At 54.8% G+C, this 19,067-nt stretch overlaps 1 protein-coding gene across 3 annotated transcripts; it reads left to right on the top strand.

Moving 5' to 3' along the window:
- The first annotated feature begins 1,053 nt into the window (after positions 1 to 1,053).
- IL2RB (interleukin 2 receptor subunit beta) lies at positions 1,054 to 18,252 on the top strand. Of its 3 annotated transcripts, none has more exons than XM_069585352.1 (10): positions 1,054 to 1,217; positions 4,583 to 4,703; positions 5,036 to 5,252; positions 6,054 to 6,156; positions 6,713 to 6,818; positions 8,480 to 8,628; positions 9,763 to 9,928; positions 10,472 to 10,592; positions 11,917 to 12,001; positions 15,405 to 18,252. In XM_069585352.1, the coding sequence occupies exons 2-10, from the start codon at positions 4,616 to 4,618 to the stop codon at positions 16,158 to 16,160; spliced, it is 1,791 nt and encodes a 596-aa protein (XP_069441453.1). In that variant the 5' UTR covers positions 1,054 to 1,217; positions 4,583 to 4,615; the 3' UTR covers positions 16,161 to 18,252. The 3 variants fall into 3 exon arrangements, with proteins under 3 accessions (XP_069441453.1, XP_069441452.1, XP_069441454.1); XM_069585351.1 differs by having other exon boundaries at positions 9,763 to 9,997; XM_069585353.1 differs by having other exon boundaries at positions 1,088 to 1,217; positions 6,652 to 6,818; positions 9,763 to 9,997.
- Positions 18,253 to 19,067: the final 815 nt, after the last annotated feature.

The following is a 19,067-nucleotide window of genomic DNA, read 5'->3' as shown; positions in this document are numbered from 1 at the left end:
AGGAACAGCCACCCCTCATTCTACAGGCGTGGGCAGGGAAGCACAGGCGGGCGGGTCACCCAGCTTCCAGGAGCCTCGACTCAGCTCTTCTTCTCGGCCACACTGGCTCTTGCCTCCTGCTCAGAAGGGAGTTGGCCTGATTGTCTCTCAGGGTCTTCAACTCTGTTTTCTCACTTCTCTGCTGACAGAAACTTCTGCAGAGCTGCTCTTTTCACTCCCCGTCCTGTTCACCTGATTCCCGGTGGTGAAAGAGATGGCAGCTCACAGGAAAACCTTCCCCGAGGCAGATAGTTTAGAATAAAGAGAGAGCAGAGTTGCTTCTTCTGACACTGGATGGAACGTCACGGGGTCCCTAGGCCTGTGACACTGGATATAGGTGGACATGCACCCTCCCAAACAGGGGGTCTGTAACTGCTCGGTATTAAAAAAAAGAAAAAGCCTGGAACTGATTCTCTCTGCCAAGGAAAGGAGGAGAAAGCGGATTATAAACCATGACTTGAGAGGCAGAGGAAGGTTCTAGAATGTTCAATAAGTGGCCAATTTGATTGCAATTGTTTGCAAAGGCCCCCCAAATAGTCATCCCTGAATGCTAAACTGAGTCAGGGGCTTCTTGGAAGGCCGGGTGAGAAAGGGTGTCTGAGGGAGTTGGCATGTCTCATTCCATGGCTGGGGCACACCTAAAGGGACGGGTCTGAGCGAGGCCTGGGTGTTAGTGGACATGTGTGTGACTGGATGAAGGTGTCAGAGGCCTGAGGCGGCCTGTGAGATGGGGAGGGGGTGGCATGAGAGGGAGAAGAAGGGGTCTTGTCCCCGCAGGCTCTTGTGTGCAGCGTGGCGCCTATTTGAGAGTGACATGTGTGCGACCGTGCACGCGCGCGCCTGCTACCGCAACACCCACAGTGGCCCCCCGCCCCGACCCCCCCATACCCCAGCCGCCCCCAGCAGAGGAGGGAGATCTTTATCTGGCCCCTGGTGCTGCAGGAGTTTCAGGCTTTCTAACCAGTCAGATCTCCCCCGCCTTCCCACCCCCAGGCCTTACCCCCTCCATCCTCTGCACAGGAAGTGGGCTGGCCCTGGGGTTTTAGTCTCTGCCTGCTCGCCGTCAGCCGTCTACTACCTGGGCCGAGGGAGCTGGAGCCCGGCCCTGGGGAGATGGCTGCGGTCCCAGCAGCGGAGAGAAGCAGATACAGCGCATCGCAGCTCCATGTCCCAGCCAGGTAAGACCCACCCTGCCCTGGCCCTGCCTGGCCTGGTCCCCAGGTAGCCGAAGCTTCCCTCTTGACCCCTGCCACCAGCCAGGGGGCTGGAGATGAAGGTCACGGGGATTTCTTTCAGCTCTGACTCAGACCCACCAGAAGTTTCTGCCTGATCTGCCATCTCTCAGCCCTTGCCCCCAGGCTTATCTTAGAATCCCCCAGGGATGGGGCAGGCCCTGTTCCCATGTCTCTGGCTTCAGGTTCTAGTCTTTCCCTCCCTCCCAACTCTCCCTGTGGGAAGCCAGGAGCTACTCTGGGATGAGGGGCTTTCCCAGGCCCTGTGCAGGGTCCCCTAACCGAGAGGAGTGGAAAAGGAGGTTTGAGGCCTGAGAAGGGGAAGGCTGGCTGAGACTCAGATGTGCTGGGTGCCCAGAGAGGGTGTGGAGTGTGGGTGGGAGAGATGTGGCCTGCACTGGGGATGTGCCCCTGTGTAAAGGGTACCTCAGGAGGCTGTGGGGTGAGGGAAAAGGAGAGGGGCCCCTCTGAGACCTGGCTATGAAGTGGGTGTTCTGGGAGGTTTCTGGGAGCCCTGGGCTGCAGGCTAGGCTCCTGAGCTTGAGTTCATCTTTGTTGTCCCTTACTTGTATGTGTGACCCAGCAGGTCAGGAGGGTCTCCAGGTGCCCCCAAAGGGGGTAGAACTCCCTGAAGGTCAGAGTTTTACTCCACTCCTGGGGGCTGAGGCCTCCCACCCTGAACTGTATTTGGAACACCTAAGGGGTGGAGCCACCCCCAAGGGTCCCCTTTCTTCCCCCAAAGCCAGCATCCCACACACAGCTGGGGAGATGCTCCCAAACTTAAACAGCAAGAGAGAGTCCTAGAGTGGGAGATGAGGGGTTGGCCGGAGAAGCCGAGGGGAGATGGAGCCCCTGCTTCAAAGGTCAGGTGGGATGTGACTCAGACTACCGAGCCCCTGCTTCAAACCCTCCCCCAGCCTCTCGGTACCCCACATCCCACAATATTAGCCCTGGCAGAGCCTCAGGCTATACTGACTGGGTTCAAATCCCAACTCCAGCCCAAGAGGCTTACAAGGGCCTTAGTTTCCTCATCTGAGAAAAGGAGTCATAACAGTTATCTACTCACAGGGTTGCTGTGAACGTTGAGTGAGGTAATACCTGAAAGTGCTAAGGACAGTGCTGGGCAGAGTGGGGGCTGAGCATTAGCCATCAGGACCACCATCATCACGACCCCCTCCATCACCATCACCATCAGCTCCGTCACCATCGCTATCATCACTATCCTCCTCTAACTTGACATCAGATGACCTGCGTTAAAATCCGGTTCCTTGGGCAGCTCTGACAGTCCTGACACCTATCAAATGGGGATAACAACACACATTCCCAGGGCGAGGTGGGGACCTAACGAGTCCGTGAGTGTGCTCGGCTGTGCAGTCATGAAGGGCAGGGCACAGGTGTGTGTGAGAATCCAGGATGGAGCCAGCTGGGGATTCAGAGATCCCACTTGCCCTCCCTGAGGCTGGGCCTCATCATTCCTCTGAGAGCTTGAGCAGGTTTCTTAACTGACCTGAAACTCTCTCTCCTCCTCTGCAGAAGGGGGCAGCCTCAGAGACAGCTGGGAGCCCTCCTCATCCCATCCTCCTTGCTCTTTGCCCTCTCGGGGTTCCGCTGCACCCTTTTGGCTATGGGTGGCGGGAACTCATCCTAGATGATGCTTCTTCTGCCCGACTCATGTAGGCTGGGGCTGTGGTTTGGCCCTGACCTTCCTGTAATCTTGCACACCTTTGCCTCTACCCTTCTCTTCTCATACAGAGGCTCTGTGCCAGATCTTGTCCTGGGCCTAGGGTGACCCTGCTGGTGGAGGTCTGGCCCTAGGCAACTCCTTCTGGGGGGCCCCAGGGCCATGATCCACAAAGAGAGGGCACTAGGGGCTTGTTGGAGCTGCGTTCTTGGGCTCCCCAGCCTCTGGGGTCCCAGCCTCTGGGGTCCCAGCCTTGCGCTCTGTGCTATCGCGGGTTGGAGGATCCAAAGAAAGAGGCAAATAGCCCCATCCTGGGAGCGTTGCCCTGGGGAGACAGTAGGCCAGGCAAGGAGGTGCCCCCGGGTACCTGTTTGGGCCCTTCTCCACAACCAGGTCAGATACTCGCTGCCCCTGCCAGGGTTTGACTCCCCAGGGAGGGGAAGCTGTGGGCCCTACCTCTGGGACAGAGTCTGGGTGGGCCAGAATGATGAGAGGGAATGGGCCTCAGGGTGCAGTCCGGGGGTGGAAATCCAGCTCTGCTTCTTCTGCGATGTGACCTTGGGTGGGCTTATGGCTTAGAGCCTTGGCCTCCTCATCGGAGTAAGGAGACAATACATGCTCCCAGCCCCTGCTGCTGGCAGATTAGATGAGCTGCTGTTGCTGCAGCTGCTAAGTTGTTTCAGTCGTGTCCGACTCTGTGCGACCCCATAGATGGCAGCCCACCAGGTTTCCCTGTCCCTGGGATTCTCCAGGCAAGAACACTGGAGTGGGCTGCCATTTCCTTCTCCAATGCATGAAAGTGAAAAGTGAAAGTGAAGTCGCTCAGTCGTGTCCAACTCTTGGCGACCCCATGGACTGCAGCCCACCAGGCTCCTCCGTCCATGGGATTTTCCAGGCAAGAGCACTGGAGTGGGGTGCCATTGCCTTCTCCGTTAGATGAGCTGGTGCACACGAAACCCTAGCACAGTGTGAGGGCTTAGTCCCCATCCCCCACTGCACTCACCTCCTCTAGAATTACTATGAGGTATTGTTATGAGGTGATCAGCACAATTCACTGGGCTCCAGGCAGTGTTTCTTGGCTCCGATTCCACAGCTGCCTATTATGAGCTGTGCGACCTTGGGTAATTTGTTTCATCTCTCTGCACCTCAGTTTCTCATCTGAAAATGGGAATAATGAGTGTATCTCCAGTAGATACCCTGATTGCCATGGTTAAAGGTTTAATTAAAGTACAGCCTGGCATAGAGGAACCTCTCGACAAATGGTTTTGGTGTGGTTAAGCAGGCAGCTGGGTAGAGAGGAGGTACGTTCTAATTCCAGCTCTGTGCTGGCCTCTCTACGTGGATGTAAGCAGGTCTTTCCTCTTTCTGGGACTTATTTTCCCCAACATTTGAACAAGGTTAGACATGCTAGAGAGTCCTTTCAGCAATGACAACACGGGGCCCTGAATCTCCAAAGGAAAGGAAAGAGCATGTGTGGGGCAGAGGGGTGCGCAGGTGCAAAGGCCTGAGGCTGGCATGGCGGGGAGCCGACAGGCGCACCTCGGGAGGGCAGTGCCCAGCCTGTCTCTTGGGTGGGGGAGGAGGTGGCTGGCTGCTCACTCGCGCCCTCTCCCCTTCTTCCTCCATCCAGGGCTCCCTTCCCCAGCCCCCGCCCGTGGATGTGATGGCGGCTCCGGCTCTGTCCTGCTGTCTGTCCCTCCTTGTCCTCCTCTTGTCCCTGGCCATCCCTCAGGCATCTACAGCAGAGAACGGTAAGGACCCTGGCTTCTGCAGAGCTGGGCTTTCCCTCAGGAGGGAGGCCAAGGCCCTTCTAGAACTTGTTCTGAGACCCCTGATTCTTGGCAGAAGCCCCATCAGCAGGGGTAGGAGGTGGGGGACGGGGCCAATGGGACCAGAGACCGGGTATCTACCTTCTCCCTCGACCATCCTGTCTACACTGTACCCACGGGCCTCTCCGAATCCCAGGAAGACAATGTCTTCTTGTCTCTGCCCTGCCTCGACCAGTCTGGGGGTCCTTGCGGGCTGTGGGACTCAGTTTTGTCCTCTCTGAAGCGGACCCATGAACCCTTTCTCTGCCCACCAGGATTGAGCATCTCCTCACCTGGTAGGGACAGGCATGGCAGGAGAACCTTTGTAGGCCGTGTGTGGCCTACACCCAGCCCCACACGAAGCATCTTCAAGGCAAATGCTTCCAACATCACATGCTTCTATAACTCGAGAGCCAACGTCTCCTGCACCTGGAACCATGATGAGGGCCTGCGGGCCACCGCCTGCTACTTGCACAGCCGTCAGCCTCCAAGGTGCGTGTGGGGTTGACGGGCAAATGTACGGAACCACAGGGCATGGAGGTCGTATCATCCTGAACTTTACACTCTTGAAATCAAACTCCAAGAACTCTACACTTTGAGAATTTTGGACTAATAAGACCCACAGACTGCTGATGTCACAGGGGTCTGGAAGAACTGGGGGGTCAGATATTTAGACTCCTGGAGCCTGAGTTGCAGTGGGTGTGCGATCCGAGCTGCAGTAGCAAGGCTGGGCATGAGCCAGACTAGGTAGTTTGGAGACACTGGGCTGCTCGCCTGATACGCCGAGGATGGACTCGATGTTAGAGGCAAGGAGGACCTAATGGGTTTCCCCAAAGTTTTTGAATAACCTGGGAATTTGTGAGATGCCTAGGGCAGCTGTGGGGACAGGGGACTGGGGAGAGGCTTGGGGAACGAACCTGCCGGCTGGGAAGGAACTGGTGAAGGGTCGCTGATCCAAACATCCAGCTGGTAGCAGCCAGCAGGGCGGCTTTGACCTTGGCTCCCAGGTAGGTGGTGATTCTAAGGGGCTCTGGAGGGCCTGTTAAGGAACGCCTGCACCCTATGGGGAGAATTTGAAGGGCTTTACGTGGAAAGGGCCATGTGCCCTGAACGGATTTGTTTCTGGATCACTTTAGCTGCCCTGGGGCTTGACTGAGATGAGGAGTGAGGGAGAGATGCTCACAAAAGGAAGCGGGGCAGATGGGGTTGGCATAGAGCCGGGATCAGATCAGTAATGCTGCACGGGGACCCTCCTGAGGCCAGCTCTGAAGGGGTCCCTCTTTTTCTTCAAAGAGAGCTGGTTTTTCCTGCAAAAAATTGGAACCACACCTGTGAGCTGCAACGAGTGAAGCCGGGATCCTGGGCATGCAACCTGGTCCTGGGACCTTCTCCAGAAGTGAGTAACCAGAGCTAAGAGGGGTGGCCAGAGGGGCAGTGGGTGCAGAGGAGCATCTTTCTTATGGAGGCCCAAGCATACCCAGTGGTCAGGGGCTGCGGCAGAGTGGGCTTCCTGGGCTGGGGAGGTAGGAGAAAGGAGGAAGGAGGCAGCATCCAGGGAGAGCAGATGACTGACCCGGGCAGGAGGGATCCGAGGTTATTGAGGTGTCAGCCACTCAGCTCTGCTCCTGCCTACTGTCTGGTTTTATAAATTAAGTTTTATTGGCACACAGCCACACCCATTTGCTCTCCTGTTTTTTTATGGCTGCTTTTGCAGGACAGCACCAATGGCAACACTGAATAGTTGTGACAGAGATCATATGACCTGCAGCGTCAAAAATATTAACTATCTGATCCTTTCCATAAAGTTTGCTGAGCCGTGTCTTAGATGGAGGATCTCAGGGAGGGGTCCAGCTTATTACAGCCGTGGTTTCCCCTGCCATCCATATCCCAGCAGCCTCTCCGTCCCCATACCAGCTACTGGCAATTACATCCCCAGCCTCCTTCCCATGCAGTCTCAGAAACTGACCGTAGTGGACTTCATGAAATTGACGGTGATGTGCTCTGAAGGCGGGAAGTGGACGAGGATAATTACCCAGGATATCACGCCCTTTGATTACAGTGAGTAAGGACTCCAGGGTGGAGCTGGTATGGGGTGGGCAGCCACCTCCCTCCCTGTCTCCCTCTCTAGTTTCTACTATCTCCCCATCAACTTCCACATCCCCATCTGAGCAACTCACTGCCCACTGAACTTGGGATGAAGTCCCCGACACTTATCCTGGTGTTCAAGGCCACTTGGCCTGGCTTCCTTCTCCAGCATGCCTCCTCTTGTGGCTTATATTCCTGCCATACCAACGGCCAGCTCTCCAGGTTCAACTTGCCCTTCCATGCCTCTAAACACTTGCACACCATGGACCCACTGCTTGAAAGGCTCTTGTCACCCCAAAAATTGTCACTCACGCTTCAAGTTCAATGAGGAGTCACCTCCTCCAGGAGGCTTTCCCAGACTCCTGGAGCCCTTGGTACCTCCTCTTTCAGGGTGTTTATGTCCTGGGTCTTTGCTGCCTGATAATGGGTCTGTCTCCCTCATTGGGCTGTGAGTTTCCTGAGGGCAGAACTTCTGCCATCCTTACAACTCTGTTCGGAATACTCAGCATCAGGGCTGATCTGGGTGGTGCTGGGGGAAGGTTGGTGAATGACTAAGTGGCTTCCCCCACCTCTAGCCTATCCCCCTCTCCATCTCCAACCTTGGAGGTCATCTCCAGGAAAGAGATGGGAGCATAGAGTGAGATCCAAGGTTTCTAAATGCAACCCTACTTTAACTGAGTGTAATCTGACTGGCAGGTCATTTAACATGTCTGAGCCTCAGTTTCCTCACCTGTAAAGTGGGGATAACTAGTTACCTGCTGCCTAGAGTTGCTGTAGGGCTTCTGTGGTGGCTCCGAGGTAAGGAATCCACCTGCAATGCAGCAGATGTGGGTTTGATTCCTGGATCAGGAAGATTCCCTGGAAAAGGAAATGGTAATTCACTCCAGTATTCTTGCCTGGGACATTCCACTGACAGAGGAGCCTGGTGGGTTACAGTCCATAGGGTTGAAAAGAGTCAGACACGACTTAGCGACTAAGGAACAACCACAACAACATGGTTGCTTAAGAATCTATAAGCCAAGACACAGAAATATCACAATAAACATTTGTGGAGTTCTATAGAATCTCAGAAGTATAAAAATTTAGATCAATTGAACTTCAGAATCATACAATCTTATTATTATATAAGATTGCTGACGTAGAATTAAATTAAATGAATGAGATGATCCAGATAATTCTCTGATCAAATCTGAGTGCAGAGAAAGGCTGCCTCGATTCATTCATTCCGCAGATATCTAATCAAGTGCCCACCATGTGCTGGGTAACGTTCCAGGCACCAAGGATACTCCAGAGATCAAGTCCTTGCCCTCAGAGAGCTCAGTCTGGTGGGGCAGACAGAAAACGAATAAAGAATCAGAAGTAGATATTTAATATATCAGATGATGATAAGTACTAGGTAGAAAAATGAAACAAGCAACGGGGACAGAGAGTGGTGGGTGGGCGGGGTAAGCTTCTCTGAATGGGTGATGTTTGAGCAGGGACCTGCCGATCCCTGGGAAAAGAGAATGCCAGCAGGGAGGAACAGCAGGTACAAAGGTGGAGGTGGGAGCTCGGCTCGGCTTTCTCATCTCAGCATCAGCATGTGGCACCCCCCAAGCTTGTTCTGTCTGCCTTTGTCTCTCTCCTGTCTCCAGTTCGTCTGGTTCCACCCCACTCACTCCAAGTCGCCCACATAGAGACCCGTAGGTGCAACATAACCTGGACCATCTCCCAGGTATCCCACTACATCCAAGACGTCATGGAATTTGAGGTCCGGACTAGGTCTGCAGGCCGCAGCTGGGAGGTGAGTACCTGGCTCCGTCCCACCTGCCCTGACTCCTCCCTGTCCTGGGCACCCTGCCCATCCTTCATCTCAGCAAAGCCACAGAAGCCCCTAATCAACCCCTGCTGCTCCTTGGAACTGCCCCCCCAACACCGTCTCTCTGAGGCCCCCTGGCACCCTAGGGGTCCTGCCGGTGGCAGTTTCTAGGCAAGATTTACAAAGCTAAGAGGCAGCAGACTCCCCCTCTGAAGATTTCAGAGGGCCTGGGCAGCCACTGTGCCCTCTTCAAATCCAGTGTGGTCTAAGGCACAGAGGTTGATCACTTATTCGTTCACTTACCCTTTCCTTTACTCGCTCTCTCACTCAACAAACATTCCCTGAGTACCTGCTCCATGCTGGATGCTGGGGCGAGAATGGAGGGAGATCTGACAAGCTGCCTCTGAGGAAACTTGCATGGGGCATAGGAAGAGACTCTGTGATGTTTCTACATACTCTCATGAGATTTCATTGTGATAGCACAGTTGAGAAGGCCTGGGCCAGGCTCCTTCAGATTCATGCGACCAGGCCTTTCTGAGATCTGGGGCTTAGGCAGGAATTGAGCCTTTGAGGATCTGGGGAGGGTCTTCCAGGCAGAGGAAAGAACCATTGCAAAGACAAGAGACGGCCTGTGTGTCTGGCGCGCTGGAAAAAAAGCAAAAAAGGTGACGCCGAGCAGGAAGAGGTCTATGGGAAACCCCTCCTTATGGCTGAGTGGAGAAGAGACTGCAGCGGGGCACAGGGGTGCGGGGCACAGGGAAGGAGGGAGACCTTGGACGGGGCTCAGAGGTCATGGGGGCTCAGACCTGCAGGAGGAAGGAGTGCAGAGAAGAGGGAAGGGTCCAGAATAGGTTCTGGAGGTGGAACCAGCTGATTGACAGATGGCTTTGGATACTGGAGTTGAGAGATGGGGAGGAGTTCAGGAAGACCCTGATTCCTGGGGCCCCTGCAAGTGGCTAGTTGGGGAGCCTTCCTGTAGGAGTGGGGGACAGTGCAGGGTGGAGGGCTGGAAGGGATAAAGGAAGGCACTGCTCTGCTCATACGCTCAGCCAGCCCTGCCACAGGAAGTGAGGGGGCAGTGCAGACCCCTTTGGTCTGACAGCCCCGTCTCTGCCCAAGGACGTCCCGCTACTGATCCTCAAGCAGAACCAGCGATGGATCTTCCTGGAGAATCTCACTCCAGGCACGGAATATGAGCTTCAGGTGCGGGCCAAGCCCCACCTAGGCAGCCATGAGGTTTGGAGCCACTGGAGCCAGCCCCTGGCCTTCAGGACAGTCCCTGCAGGTACTGATGGGAAGCTGAGATGGGGATGCAGCCTGGAAAGGAGAAAGAGACTGGCGGGGCAGTCTTGGGGTATGTGTTCAGCACCCTTTGACTATCTTTAGCTCACTGGATGTGACCTGCAGGGTGGGAAATGTGGGCAAGTTTTGCAGATGGGAACAAGGATTTGGTGATGGGATGTGACTTCTCAGAGGCCTTGTGAGTTAGTGGAGAGGCTCTTTCCTTTTTCTCTACCATTTAACCTCAAGCTTTTGGTTTCTGCCAAGGTCTGGGGTGGGCTGTTTTCACCTGTTAGCCTATTTCTTCGTCTGTGAAGTGGGTAGCATGGTACCACGGCAGGGCTGCTGTGATGAAGGCATGCGATGCCCCCCATGTCAGCCAGGTACACAGCAGCTCTGCTGGACCAGCTGGGACCCTATAAAGGCCTTGGGTCAGTGGTCATCCTGTCCCTCAGCACCACGTTATGTGTGGGGGATGCTGGAGTGACTCAGGGCAGGGCACACTTCTTTAACGCCTCCCCTTCTCCTCTTCCTACCCCTTGGGCAGAAACCGAGAAGAAGATCCCACCTCTCCCTTGGTTGGTCCCCATCTTCTTGGGCGTTGGCAGTTTCTTTGGTCTTGTCCTCTTGGTTTACTTTCTGGGCAGCTTCCAGTGCATCAGGCTACGGTAAGGAGAATGCTCCCTTCCCCGTCTTTCGCGTCTCGGTATGACATCCCCCATGGCCAGGTCAGCTTCTGGGCTGAGCCCTGTGTTCTGACACTCCAATGCTCCCTCTGCCATCCCAAGGGCCCTCCCTTCCTAACATCTGGCCTTTCCTCCCAAAGAAGGAGGCCCAAGGGACCAGCCCAAGAGGAGAGGCACAGGGAGAACCCCATGGGAGCTCTACCCCGAGCATTAGGCTCAGGACTTGAGCATGTATATGTATATGAGCCTGTGGTGGGGGGTGGGGTGTCATTATGGGCCTGACCATTCACTTGTTCTTTCCTTTATTTGCCGAGTACCAGCTCAGAACCAGGTATGGTGCTGAGTGCTGGGAACGTAAGCACAGCCACAGGCATGTCATCACATTTTCATGGACTCACTGTCCCATCGGGGATGGCCGATATTTATCACGCAGGTTTATAATGACATGAGATTAGGGTGGTGAAGGAAAGAAGGTGCTAGAAGTACTGGAAGTAGACAACAGGAAGGGGAGCCTCAGCTAAGGGGTGACCAGCGTAAGCATCCCCGAGGAGGTGATGATGGCATTGAAATCTGGAGGAGGAGCAAACCAGGCAGGAAAGGGTCAGGAGCTCGCCCATCCCAGGCAGAGGACAAGCCTGTGCAAAGACCTTGGGTGGAAACAAGGGGGGAGCATTCCAGGAACGGAGAGTATAGGAAAGTGGGTGTGGTCAGAGACCAGAAGGAAGTTTGGGATCCGAGCCTGGACTTCTGGGCAGCAGCCAGGTTTCCTGGGGTCTTGAGGCATACATCTTGAAGTGGATGCACACAGACACTGGGGCACTCAGCTTGGCAAGCAGTGCATGGGCTGGTATTCAGCTTCCAGTCACCATCGGTCCTCCCCCTTAAAAAAAAAATCAAACCCAGGCACCCTTGGGCAATGCACAACTTGAGCCACTGTCCATGGCAGCCTTGACTAGGAGGCCCACAGTCTGGCCTCTCTCTTACCTCCCTCCTCGTGGCTCACTCTGCTCCAGTCTTCTCTGTGGCCACCCACCCCCACGTCCTTCTGCTCTCACACTTGGTTTATTGACTGGCTCCCCATTAGAATGTCAGCTCCTTAAGAGCAGGGACCTCCTCTGTTGACTCTTCTTGTGTTCTCAGTGCCCAGCACAATACCCTCCCTTACCGGGCATGCAATCAACATTGACAAAATAACGTGTGTGGTGAGGCACTGCGCCCTGTGCTCAGAGCTGCGGGACTCATGGCAGGACACTGTGGGCTCCTTTCTCTTCTCACCCTTGCTCCCTCCCTCCTCTCCCCTCTGCAGGCTGAAGAACGTTCTCAAGTGTCACATCCCAGACCCCTCGGAGTTTTTTCCCCAGCTGAGCTCTGAGCATGGAGGAGATTTCCAGGTAGGAGTCTGGAGGAGGAGGACAGAGCAGGCAGTTGACACAGGCTGGCCAGAGGCGGGGCTGGGGTGTGGACAGGGTGGGAAGGAGGTGCACAACAGTGGGTTTTGCACTTTGGGCGAAGAAATGTAAAGTCAGCTGCCTCGCGGGTATGTGTGTGCACAGTCGTGCTGGACTCTTTGCAACCCCATGGATTGTAGCCAGCCTGGCTCCTCCGTCCCTGGGATTCTCCAGGCAAGAATACTGGAGTGGGTGGCCATGAACTCCTCCAGGGGATCTTCCTGACCCAGGGATCGAACCCAAGTCTCTTGCATCTCCTGCACTGGCAGGCAGATTCTTTAACAACTTCGCTACCTGGGAAGCCCTGGACCCCTTTCCCCAGTTCTGGTACCAGCGTTCTCAGGCTGAATAGCAGCGCCCATCTGAGTGAGCCAGCCTATCTGGGCTCTAATTCTGGCTCCACCACTTCCTGGCTGTGTGGCCTGGGGCAAGTTAGAGAACCTCTCTGTGTCTCAGTTTCCTCACCTATAAAATGGGTGGGTGGGTAAGGTGAGATAATATTAATATGCTTATGATCCCAAGGAAATAGCCCAGCACACAGTTAATGCTCACAAAACCCTCACTGGAATTACCTGCACTGGGCTGCTGTTGGGGCAGGATTCACCGGGTCCAAGTTCTCACCCCTCTCTCTTGTGCAGATCTGCTCTTAGGGGCTAGTGCTTTCCCTGCTCTTGAAAAATCCTCCCGGCCAGCCTCCATGATTTATCACAAATGCTAGCAAGGCCTTTAGGCATTTCTAGTTACAAAACAGATTCATTTTAAAAGTGCACCCTGTATGTCGGAATGCTCTGAATGCCGTGCAGAGTTCAGTTGTCTCCCTCAGCCCACACGCGTGCTTCAGGAAGGAAGCTTACGGGGGGAGGGAGGTGTGGTGGGCCAATTCTGCCACCCCACCCCATACTCTAGGCTCCCTAGATTGGTGTTGGTGGAGGGGGGTGAGGCAGGAGTGGACAGAGGTCGAGAGAAATGCCCAGAGGCTGGGAAGCCATGCTGCAGCAGGCCTGTCACAAGCCGGCTTTGGCATTCTCTATCGGGGCTGATCAGGGCCCCTTCTGGAAGTCTCTGGAAAACTCCCAGGTCTGGGCACATCTTGCCTGCAGTGCTGTTTATGTGGGGTTATGTATCTCCTTATAACTTTTCCTTTAGCCTGAAAGGTAGTGATCTCCCCACCAACAAAGGTATTCAAGCCAGCCTTGGCTGACTATGTGTTGGTCACATAGCAGAAGGGATTCCTAGTGGGAAGCTGGACTAGATGCAGCCTCAGACCACTTCCAGCTTGAGGTCCTTCTGAGTCAATGGGCTTGGGACATTTTGAGGCAGGACTGCGGTCCTTTCTAGAGAGCTGCATCTTCCCATGAGATCAACCCCAGGTCAAAATGCCTGGCCCAGGCCTTCTGTGTGTGGTGGGGGGTATCCCAAAAAGGCCCTGGGGGTGCAGGTGTGACTGGGGGTGACAGATGGCCGAGAGGGACCCCCACCCTCTCCTCTGCATCTGGGTGATAGGCCAGCTCCTCTCTGCCTCTCTGCCCCAGACCCCCGAGCTCCAAGACCCCAGGGCCCACTGCCCTGTCCGTGGGACCCAGGAGCGCGTGTGCCATTGTGTGTGATAGGGATGAATTTCTTCCTGTGCCGCACCACAATCCCCCCTCCCTTGCCCACGTCCACTTCAAGGCATTGTGGATGGAGGCCCAGGCCCCGGAAGTGGCTAACCACACAGCTCAGAGGCCCAGCACACCAGCGCAGGCCACAGGGCTGCCCTTTCCTTCTGGCCGCTGCTCAGCACTGCTGCCTGGCCCTGCCCTCCGCTGCCTCTTGGAGTGTTGGAGCCCCACCCGGCCTGGCTCTTGCCCTCTCTCCCATGCCTCTGTCCTTTGCCACCCTTAGCTGGCCCTCACTGTCCTTCTCTCTTGGCCTTTTCTCCTGTAACATGAACACCTGGTTTGGGGAAGGGGGTAGATGCTGTCAAGTGGTCCAGCCATTAATTCACCTGCAATATATCGACCGGGCCTCTGGATCCCCACGCTGGACACAAGGGTGCAGGGAGACCCGTCACACTTGGCCCCTGTGCTCAGGGGACCACAGTCCAGCTGCAGAAGGCTCCCAGGACAGAAGGCTGTTGGGGTTCTCAAGTGCACCCTCCTGCCCCATCACCCTGTCCTCAGAGGGATATTGTCCCCTACACCTCTGCTGGCCATGTGCATGCTACCTGTGCTAAGTGTTTCCATCCTCATTTTCTTCTTTAACATCTCTTTGCTGGGCCATAGTGAGGCAGTCAGGAAAGAGGCAGCTAACTATTACTGAACTGAGGCTCAAGAGGTGCAGTCACCTGCCCAGGGTCACACAGCTCGTGAATGCCAGGGCCAGGGCTGGAACTGGGTCTCCCTGCTCCTTGCCAGGGCTCTCCACACTCCAGAGCAACTGAGAAGCGCTTGCTTCTGATGGGTGCTTGCCTCTCTCAGTGGGTGGAGTGTGTGGGAAGCAGGGGGCGGGACCATTAGCTCCCCGCTGGAGATGGTTCCATGGCAGTGTGAGTGGGGAACATGAAGACCAGCTTTTCTACCTGCTGGCTGTGTGATCAGGGCCAGGACACGGGCTCTCTCTGGGCATTCGTATGGTGGTCGTGATGTACTCTCAGGGCTCTTTCTGCTTTGGCAGTGGTTGGTTGGTTGGTTCAGACACTCACACTGGTCCCCACCAGTCAGTCTGAGGATTCCACCCGTCTCTATGTCCCTGGGACCTGGAGCAGCACTAGTTTCCTAATACTGCTGCTGCTAAGTCACTTCAGTTGTATCCGACTCCGTGATCCCTGAGATGGCAGCCCACCAGGCTCCCCCGTCCCTGGGATTCTCCAGGCAAGAACACTAGAGGGGGTTGACATTTCCTTCTCCAATGCATGAAAGTGAAAAGTGAAAGTGAAGTCGCTCAGTCGTGTCCGACTCTTAGCGACCCCATGGACTGCAGCCTACCAGGCACCTCTGTCCATGGGATTCTCCAGGCAAGAGCACATACTAGCTGCTCAATAAGCAGTCAGGTATTGACCCAACACATCCCCTGGGCCCCTAGTGAGCCAGAAAGATCTGTACTGAGGCTGGGAAGCAGGCACACCCACTGATGTGGAACATTCCCCAAACCAATGGGCAGAGTTTGTGTGTGTGTGCATGTGTGTGCGTTTGGGAGGTAGGGCAGCAGGGGTGGAGGTGGGGGTGGGGGTGAGGGGTTGCAGTCAAGGAGGGCTTCCCGGAGGCGGCAGCCCTGAATCTACTGCTAAAGAAGGAGGAGTTAGGGGTTATTGCTGAGTTTGGAAGAGACGGCCCCCTCATCCTCCCACTGTCCTTTCTCTTCACAGAAGTGGCTCTCTTCACCTTTCCCCTCGTCCTCCTTCAGCCGCAGTGGCCCAGACCCCGAGATCTCCCCACTGGAGGTGTTGGACAGGGACGCCAAGGCCACACAGCTGTTCCTGCTGCAGCAGGACAAGGGCTCATTGTCCTTAGCTGAGACCAGCGGCCACTCGGTGACCAGCTGCTTCACCAACCAAGGCTACTTCTTCTTCCACCTCCCAGATGCCCTAGAGATTGAGGCCTGCCAGGTGTACTTCGTTTACGACCCATGCACAGAGGAGCTTAATGAGGGTGGGCCCAGGGCCTCTGAAGGAGCTCTCCTTCCACCCCTGCCGACTCCACCAGGGGATGACGATGCCTACTGCACCTTCCCCCCCGGAGAAGACCTGCTGCTCTTCTCTCCGAGTCTCCTCAGTGGCCCAGGCCCCCTGAACACTTCCCAGCAGGGCACTGGGGCTGGTGAAGAGAGGCTGGCCTCCAGCCCACAGGAGGGAATCCCTGGAGATTCGATCCCCCAGCCACTGGGGCCTCCTGTTCTGGAAGCCCCTGACCTGGTGGATATTCAGTCACCCCCAGAGCATGAGCTGGGAGAAGCAAGAGAGAAGGAACCTGGCCCCAGTCCAAGGGAGGGGACCAGCTTCCCCTGGGCCAGCCCTCCCGGGCAAAGCCAAGTCAGGGCCCCCACTGCCTGCCTGACCCTGAACACTGATGCCTACCTATCCCTCCAAGAGCTCCAGGATCGGGACCCAGCTTACTTGGTGTAGACAGACAGCCAGAGCTGGGAGGCAGGTGGCCGTCCACTGCTGCGCCAGGCCTGCTTGAGGACTCCCTGTCCATGAGGCTTTTCCCCTGCTGAGACACGGTGTCCAGCAACCCCTGGACATCTCTGCCCAGAGGGCCTCACCCAGTCCTGCACACTCAGCTGTTGATTTCCAAACCTCAGTTGCTGCTCCCTGGTCCTATTGCCCAAGCCAAGAACTTTGGGGGTGGGGTCCTTTGATTCCCCCATTCCCTCATTCGTCGTGGAGTCCTGTGGTTTTACCTCTGAAGCATTTCTCCTCTCCAGCCCTATAGCTACTTTTCAGGGAGAGTTTGTGGTTCTCCAGTGGTCTTCACCCTGGCTTACTCACTGGGCTTCCTGCCTGGATCACACCCCTCCCACCCACCCCCCAGCACAGGACAATCAGCGGAATCTTTCCAAAACATAAATGGAGCTATGCTGCTCCTCCTGGAGAAGGAAATGGCAACCCACTCCAGTATTCTTGCCTGGAAAATCCCATGGACAGAGGAGCCTGGCAGGCTACAGTCCATGGGATTGCAAAGAGTTAGACATGACAGAGAGAATGGGCATACATGTGCTGCTCCTGATTTAAAATCCTGCCATGGCTCACCACTGCCCTCAGTACAACTTCTTGACCTGTTGGTCCTCCAGCATCATGTTGGGACATTCCCATCTAGAATCCTCCCAACAGTCCTACTCAGAGACCCTGATGCTGGGAAAGATTGAAGGCAGGAGGAGAAGGGGGCGACAGAGGATGAGATGGTGGGATGGCATCGCTGACTCAACGGACATGAGTTTGAGCAAACTCCTGGAGACAGTGAAGGACAGAAGAGCCTGGCATGCTGCAGTGCATGGGGTCTCAAGGAGTCGGACATGACTGAGCGACTGAACAACACAGTCCTACAGAGCCACTCGGAACTCCCTCACTTCCCCACTCCTTTGTACGTGTGATTTCCTGCTCCTGGGGGGCCCTCTCCTCCCTCATCTGGGTGACAAACTCCCCTCATCCTTCAGGTGGCAGTTCTGCTTCCCTTACAGGGAAACACTGCCTCCTCTCATGTGCCCAAACTCGAGATTCAGTGCTGGAGGGACAGGCCCTCAGGGACACAGGGTGGTGGGACAAAGTATGTCTATCACATCCCCTTTGGGGTCTCTCGTGACCTCGGAATGCTTGCCTACAGCTGTGGCCCGTCTGTGCACAAATGCCCAGCAAAGTGGATGCGGGCTGGATCTTTCCACTATGGCAAGCCGCTGGAAAGTAAACCCCTCCAAGTGGCGGGTCCTGATGCTGTCATAGGAGCCCTCCCTCAGGCCCCTCCTGCTCCAACTTCCACTGGAGGGGTCTTTTCTGCAGCTCAAAGGCTGGCACACTGCCTCCAGATGGCAGTTCCATTCCCTGCCCTGCACAGAGTCGACTACATCCTATCGTAGTCCCTGGGTGAATTAATAACCTATCTGGCGTCACCATGCCTGGTCTCCGTGTGCCCTTGCTGCCTTCATGCAGGGTGGCTATCATCGAGCTCTCAGGGGCACCCCTGGCACTTTGACGTTTCTGAGGTCAAGCCTTGGAGAGGCGAGCAGTCCATGTCCACTAGGTTCCGGCATGCCCGCCCCAGCAAGAGGCTCATCCCCTCACATGGCAGTCCTGCCCCACCACACATGGCGAGCCCCTTCCTTCTTGGTGCTCCCACCACCCGTCCACTTCTCGTCCTTCTATCCCTGGCATTGATCACACTTGTGATGACAAGAATTCTCCCAGAGGTGAAGACCGCGAGATGTTCCTGCTATCAGCTGAGGTGTGAAAGCGCGCAGTGCCTGCATTTATAGGCCCTGCTTTCAACTGATTGAGCACCTGACAGAAGCCCACTCATTAGTTCATCAGCAGCATGCTGATACATGTGCGTATCATGTTATTGTTTACTTGATATTTTTCTTTAAATCAGTTCAATTTTTGTTTTAATAGTTTTATTTAAGGAAAAATTTTATGTTGATTCTGTAAATGAAAAAACCAATGTTCAGTATAAATAAAAGGCAATAGCACAAAGCGAGTACAATAAAACAGAATGTTTAGTTTATTGCCTGCTGAAAATCTGCTCTCTTATTTTAAAGGGAAGATAAACAAGTGTTGGGAAGCTGATGAAGGTATATGGAAACCAAACAGAGACTTCTTTCTTGAGAAAATGCTGAAGGATTGTAAATGGAATGTCTTATTCACTAAAAGGAATCATATTTATCTTATTCTGTGTCCAGGCACCATTTGACATGGTCTTATGGGAAAATATTCTACTTGAATATGTAAGTGAAAATTGCTCAGTTGTGTCCAACTCTTTGCGACCCCATGGACTGTAGTCCATAGAATTCTCCAGGCCAGAATACTGGAGTGAGTAGCTGTCCCCTTCTCCAGGAGATCTTCCAACCCAGCAATTGAACCCAGATCTCCTGAAAACATAATTTTTTTTTTTTTCAGTGTCCTTGATTCTGAAAAATTGGCCCAGATCATGAATAGCAATGTTTGGCATTCATGAAGCTGCACTCAGGGCAGACATTGCTAATCAACCATATCAATAGTACTGGTGCTTGGCAGACACTGCTAGCTGACCACAGCACTCCTTTTTTGGTGCTTGGATGCAGTCTTAGACTCTGTAGGCAGGTCCCAATTGATCATAGCTGGCACCTGGTGGTAGCTCTAGACCAGATAACTCCTCAGGTTTCTTCCATAACAGAAGTTGTTGCTCCGACTCCAATTCTCTTGGCAGGTAAAACTGAGGCTGAGATGATGGAGAGAGGAAAGCTGAGAAGGGCTTATGAGCAGGCACATCCAGGGAACCCAGCTGTCCCTGCCCAGTCTGACAGGAGATCTGAGCTGGCAGTGAGCAGAGCGGGGAGTTAC

The sequence above is a fragment of the Ovis canadensis genome, chromosome 3, assembly GCF_042477335.2.
Source record: "Ovis canadensis isolate MfBH-ARS-UI-01 breed Bighorn chromosome 3, ARS-UI_OviCan_v2, whole genome shotgun sequence".
NCBI lineage: Eukaryota > Metazoa > Chordata > Mammalia > Artiodactyla > Bovidae > Ovis > Ovis canadensis.
This window is presented reverse-complemented; position numbering and strand designations above follow the sequence as displayed.